Raw genomic sequence first — 6,988 nt, forward strand, 5'->3', positions numbered from 1 at the left:
GGTCTATATATACTTTTTACTACACAAAGAATAAAATATATACAAATTTTTTTTTCCTTTGTCTTTTCTTCTTATTTTTTTTAAAGGTTTAGATGGTTTGATTGTATTATTAAGGTGTTGTAAACACTTTAAAAATAATATTTTCACGTTTCTAAAGTAATTCTTTATTTGTTTCCATACACAAATAGTTTAACTAACAAGATTTCTCATGCAGTTTCAGTTCGAACACATCTATCCAACAAATAGTTGGAATTAGTAAAGCCTACGCTGCCAATTGGTATACAAATAACAGTTAAGACATGGATTTTTGTGTTTGTTAAAAAAAAAAAAAACAAGTCAAGAAGCTATACCAAACATATATACTCTATAAAAAGACAGCCTGAGGGTTTGAAAGGTTGCATTAGACCTCCTGTTGAATCAAAAGAATAAAGTTAATATGTATTCTAATTAATTCATGCAATTCTTTGATTGACATATGTGGGTTTTTTTTTTTTTTTGTTTGGACCTCTATGGACTCACATGAAAATGTTTTTGCCATGTATAGAAAGCGTGTAATCATAAGGCTAAGTGCCTGTTTGAAAACAATGGATTGCCGAGGAGATGGTGCTAGAGAATCATAGACAGTGCACGTAATACACATAAAGAAAAGGCTAAAAAGAAAGCTAGGACATTGTTTTTATCTCCTGAAAATCCGCTCATGATATCTTCCTTGTCGGCTACATTTCAACATTCAGGGCTAACCTCCTGTTATCCCAAAAAGAAAGGAAAAAAGAAAATGAACATTCATGTTAATCTCAACTCTCCCAATGAAAGCAACATGCTGTTGTTTGCATAATTTGGGAGTGGGGTCTGTGAAATTATGCAAGATTGTCTGGAGCACTCATGTGTCTCGATGCTTTAGCTTGGTTGATGATAAATGAGTTAGTTTCCTTCTCGTTTATTATAATCTAGGGTTCAATATCTCAACAAAGATTGAAAATATGGTATAAAATCCAAGACTTAGAACCCAATCTGAAAGGAACTTTGTTTTGATACGAGAGAAATCGATTCGAAAATACCATCATGGCTTGGAAAAAGTGTACATGTATAAAATATACAGTGAAGCAGCACTAATACATGCATGATTCAATGGAAGAAATGTAAATGGTGCCTACAGCAAGTTTAGCCGAGATTTGTTCAACATTTTTGGTCCTCCCGTGCCCTCTCCAGTTTATCTTTCAACGCGGCTTCAAGGCCAAGAGAATCAAACAAATAAGGTGGAAATCACTGTTCTTAAGAGCACTTCCATTCACATTGAATGCTCAAATTGTTGTTAAAAGCTGATCATGACTAGGGTATGATATTGTTGATTTCATCTTATAATTATTTCTCAGCAAAATAATTAAATTATTTGTATGTATGTATGCAGCCTGTATTGAAAATTTTTAACCTGTGGACTAGCTCGTGCATCAATTATTACCCTTGGAATCTTAATTAAAAACTTCATTATGAAAATGTTGAATGTTTACATTCATTCCAATATGTCTCTGTAATTCACTAACATCCTTTTATATATTTTTTCAGTATTGACAAATTCTTAAAAGAAAAGAATAATAATATCGGCATCATGTATATATAGTGTACTATTTGTATATGTAAACAAATAAAGAGTAAAATCAATTAGTTTAAAGACATGAAAATAATATTTTTGAGATGTTTATTTATCATATAGAGAGATAATATACTCATAATACAACTAAGTTTTCTCAGCCTTTTAAACAATAAAAAAACAGATAGAAAAAAAAATTGTATTTATTTTTTCTATGTGTAGTAACAAATTGACTATTAATAAGATTTCACTGAGAAATAAAAAATTCAAGTATTATTTTTTAGCATTATAAATATTCATATAATAATATTAGAAAATTTACTAAAATAGCTTGTCCACCATAACTTTTATTTAATTTACTATATAATATAAATTCATTTTTATAAATATATAGGAGGGAGTTATTTTTTTTTCAATATGCAATATAAGTATTTTTTTTATTTATTTACAAACTACACCAACAATATATATGTGTGTGAATATATAATTTGCTATATCTAGTTAAGCTATTTTCCAATACAGTATTAATAATAATAAAAAGGATTAACTTATAGCTGTTAAACCAATATTAATAATTTCAAAACTTAGAGAGGGCGAAGTTTTTATTCCAAGTAATACCTTTATCTTCTCGCCAAGGCTAAAAAATGATGTACATTCCCTATATCTGTTACATCATCTAATTTATAGCACCATAAGCTTTCAAATAAGGTCAAATCAACCCCTCTGATATACTTAATTTACTGATTTAAGCCGCTTGCTCCTACTCCATTGACAATCAAACGGTCAATTGAATCTCCTGTAAGAGGTAATTACTATATATATATATATATATATATATATATAAAAGATGAACTCGTCCATTCCATAATCCGGGTTGATTTTCGAGTTGGATTTAATAATTATGAGTAAAATAACACCAAAGTAGTTGATAATAAATTGAGGATGAAATAGATGAGTTTTGAGTGGTAATTAATGTTAATATAAGGTGCAATATATAAAAATGTTATGTTATGATGACAGTGGAAGAAAATAAAATTCGTTGATGGACGGGTACCTCTGCATTTTCTTCATATTGTTTTCTTTTTCCCCTAAATTAAAATATTAGGATAACCATAGGATATAAATAATGTAATTTATGAAAGAATACGATGTTCCAATTTTTCGTCAAGCAATAATGAAAGATGACTTTTCAGCAGCTTAGATTGGAATTTAACCTCAACACCTCATTAAGAACGTTAATTTAGGACTACTCTTCTCATAAAATAGTATTATGATAAGGAAGTTAAACTGCACTAAGCATAGATTAAGGATTTGTTAACATTCCTTCAAGCACCTGATTTAATTTCTTATCGTTTTCCATTTCTTTTAGGTATTGACCATATATTCTCTGCCCCTTTTTCCTTCCATCCTATGGAGATCTTGCACTCCTTCGTCAATGTATTTTGTGAAGAAAAAAAAAGGTGTGGGCATGGGTCAAATTCTATGATCCTAGCCTGGTAAAGAAATTAAAGAAGAAATGTAATGTATTTTTTTTTAGAATAATTAATGTATATATTGGATTTCTTTATTTTAGACATGAGAAAGTTTATATATATATAGTTTAAAACTATTCTAGGATTCTCTTCATTAGTGTCTCAATTTTTGCATGTCATTTTCTCTAACCCCACCACTAATCTCTCTCTCTCTCTCACACACAGATCAAACAAACTTGGGCCAAAGGTTGACAAGAAAGAAAGGGAAAATAAAGACTTCTTAAAAGACAAATGAAACAATCTTTTAAAACACCAGCCATTAAGTGCGAAGCTTTCCCACATAAAGTGTGCATATAAACCATCTCAAGAGAGAAATCAAGGAATTCCCACAAGATGGGTTTATGTAACTACCATGTAGAGGACAGGAATCTTTGCTTTCAAGCCCCAAATTTCATTGAATGGCTTAAGCCATCTTCCTCCCCTTCTCCTTCTTCATCTTCTTCTTCTCTTTCTAATTCTTCTGTAACTCAACAAGTTCAGCTCACGAACCCCATGAGCGTACTAAGACTTCCAAGCTTGTTCCCTCAACAGCAGCATCAACAAAGAGATTCCATGAAAGAGACAATTCAATGCTTGCCTCTTCTAAGCAGGTTCACAGAGAAGAAGACATTAAAGGATGGAGACATGGAAGTGAAAGAGAGCACTGTTGGAGTTAAAGAAGAGAAGGAGGTTACGGTGGCTTTGCACATTGGATTGCCTAACAGTGGAGATTCCGAAGTTGAGACTGAGGTTTTTGACCTCAAGGAAGAAATATCCATGAAGAAAAACTTTCAAGGATATTCTTTCAACTCAGAGAGCAGGTTTTGGATCCCAACCCCTGCCCAGATCCTTGTTGGGCCCATGCAGTTTGCTTGCTCTATATGCAGCAAGACCTTCAATAGGTACAATAACATGCAGGTCAGTAATTTAATTCTCAGTAATCTCTCTTTCTAATCTTGTGTGCTAATTATTTACCAACTAATCTTTTCTTAGGCACATGAATAATTCAAATATAGATTCAGTTTAACAAACAAATATATACTTGTAATTTCTTGAGGACTATATGCATCACGAGTGCATTCTTTCTTTCTTTATTTTTCTTTTTGCCATGGCTGTGCACATAATTTGGGATCCTAAGCTTAATAAATTTCATCTACTATTTTTTTTTTAACTAGACAGAATGTTAGTCATTGATGTTTTTCTCATACCTCCCCAGTTTCCCATTATCTGTAGAGGTTGAGGTTGATGCCTATTGCATGTATACCAAACTTGTATTTAATTCCTTTAAAAACTTGTGTTGAATTTAGTTGATGCGTCCACTCCAATTTCTTGCCAAGGGAGAAGATCTTGGGGGAAAATTGTCTAAATTATAGTTTTGTAGGGATGACAGATAACTAACACAATTTATCTGTGGGGAAAAAAAAGAAGAGGGAAAAGTGAACACTTCAATCAACGATTATAAACCTAATCATGATAAAGAAAGGCGTGGTAAAATAAAAATAAATACCTAAAAAAAAAAGAGAGAAGCAGTGCAATTAAGAATGCTTAGGATTTTTCTTCGAGGAGAATAAATGATACAAGCAAAGTTGATGATGCTAATTATCCAAGACCAAACAGCTGTTTGGTCTGCTGAAATAGAAGGACCGTAGATTTTCGGCCACATATATAGTCTAAATTTCAAAGGAAGAAGTTTCATATTTGCAGACAACCTTAAGGGTATGCTTTGTTATACCATGATATATATATATATATACTCCTACCATGTGTATGTTCTTTCCGCCCATAATTTTGTTCGTTGGACTAGACCTGGTCACTCCTATATCCCCATATTCCATATATATTAATTGGAGAAAATCTAATAATATGGAAGTTAAGTTAGCTATTTTCAGAGAAAAGAAAAAATAAAGCCAAAAGGATCCATTAAAGCACCAAGCAATTAGCTTAAAGATAAGGTACAACAGTTAAGGCAGCATAGGATGCCATCAAAACCAAGAGGAACATAATAAAATTGATCATTTTTTTTAATTTTTTTATAAAAGCTTCTATCTTATTATATCATCCTTGTATATGTATATATTTGAGTCCAATAACATGGCATTTGATAATCTTTGCTGTTTTCATAATTAGTGTTTGGTTGACAAGTACTCATAAGATAAATTATTATAAAGGAGAAAATGAAGTGTATATTTACGCCCCATTCACCTAAGGAAAGGTTTCTTCTATCATTTCCTGCCCTTTGGGTGGAAGGATAAAAGAAAGTTATTTGGGGTAAGTGGAAATCTGGTAGCCTTTATAAAAAGATGGGACAAGAAGTTGAAAAATGATTGGAGGGTAAGATAAACAATACAAGCATGCAGTTGTAAAATTGTCTAAAGATATCTATAAAGAGAATTTGGAGATGAAGGTTACTACTTTGGATCCTCTTCCTTTAATTATGATTATCAACTTTTAATTAGTTAAAGATTAACGATTCGCATGTTTTGGCTAGAAGATTAGGCAGTAAACTAACCATGGTTTCTAGCAAGGTTGAGATCGGGTAGTTAACAGTTTTCCTTGTGTGCAGATGCATATGTGGGGGCATGGGTCCGAGTTCAGAAAGGGACCAGACTCACTTAAAGGAACACAACCAGCGGCGATGCTGAGGCTTCCATGCTATTGTTGTGCACAAGGTTGCAAGAACAACATCAACCATCCACGAGCTAAGCCATTGAAAGACTTCAGGACCCTTCAAACCCATTACAAAAGGAAGCACGGTGCCAAGCCATTTATGTGTAGAAAATGCAGCAAAACATTTGCGGTTAAAGGAGATTGGAGAACCCATGAAAAGAATTGTGGAAAGTTATGGTATTGTACTTGTGGTTCTGATTTCAAACACAAAAGGTCACTCAAGGATCACATTAGGTCTTTTGGCAAAGGTCACTCTCCTCACCCATCTCTTGAAGGTTTTGAAGAAATTGAGAAGGAATGCATCACTGGATCAGAAGACGAATTTGCACATTAGCGTGCAAGAAAAATACTCGGAAGGTTTTTACCAGTTTTCTGCTTGATTTGGTGTTTAAGAAATTAGCCCTAGCTAGTAGGCTTATCTAAGCTTGTGCTCAGTAACAAAAAACTCTCAGGAAACATGCATGAAGTGGTTTGCTACGGAGCACTTGCTGGGCGATGGGCAGTACTAATAACTTTAGACAGTTTGCAATGGAATAAACTGATTGCGTCGTCATGAAGTGGGTGAAGTAGATGAATTTTCTTCTCTTAGAGATCACACAAATTAAGTTGCTTTTTTGAAGCTTTTGTTGGCATGATCACTCTAATGGAGAAAATTTGTCTACTTCATTGCCATTTGTAATCTTAATCAATACGAGGATTTTATATATTGTTCTTTATGTTGTTGTTATGTTATATATGGGTAATTCTCATAATCATGAGCGTGTTATTTCATCTTATATATACTTTTAAGTAGTGTTGATTTTTATAAAATTCATTTACCAAAACAATGATATATTAAATTTGTAAGATTAACTCCTGAAAATTTGTCTACTTCATTGCCATTTGTAATCTTAATTAATACGAGGATTTTATATATTGTTCTTTATGTTATTGTTACGTTATTTATGGGTAATTCTTATGATCATGAGCATGTTATTTCATCTTATATCTACTTTTAAGTAGTGTTGATTTTTATAAAATTCATTTACCAAAACAATCATAGATTAAATTTGTAAGATTAACTCTGAAAATTTATCTACTTCATTGCCATTTGTAATCTTAATTAATACGAGGATTTTATATATTGTTCTTTATGTTGTTGTTACGTTATTTATGGGCAATTCTCATGATCATGAGCGTGTTATTTCATCTTATATCTACTTTTAAGTAGTGTTGATTTTTA

At 32.1% G+C, this 6,988-nt stretch overlaps 1 protein-coding gene across 1 annotated transcript; it reads left to right on the top strand.

The window, feature by feature from the left end:
* The first annotated feature begins 3,363 nt into the window (after positions 1 to 3,363).
* LOC118060197 (zinc finger protein WIP3) lies at positions 3,364 to 6,482 on the top strand. The gene is made up of 2 exons (XM_035073383.2): positions 3,364 to 4,017; positions 5,663 to 6,482. The coding sequence occupies exons 1-2, from the start codon at positions 3,454 to 3,456 to the stop codon at positions 6,098 to 6,100; spliced, it is 1,002 nt and encodes a 333-aa protein (XP_034929274.1). The 5' UTR covers positions 3,364 to 3,453; the 3' UTR covers positions 6,101 to 6,482.
* The last annotated feature ends 506 nt before the right edge of the window (positions 6,483 to 6,988 follow it).

Source organism: Populus alba, chromosome 4 (genome assembly GCF_005239225.2).
Source record: "Populus alba chromosome 4, ASM523922v2, whole genome shotgun sequence".
Classification (NCBI taxonomy): Eukaryota; Viridiplantae; Streptophyta; class Magnoliopsida; order Malpighiales; family Salicaceae; genus Populus; species Populus alba.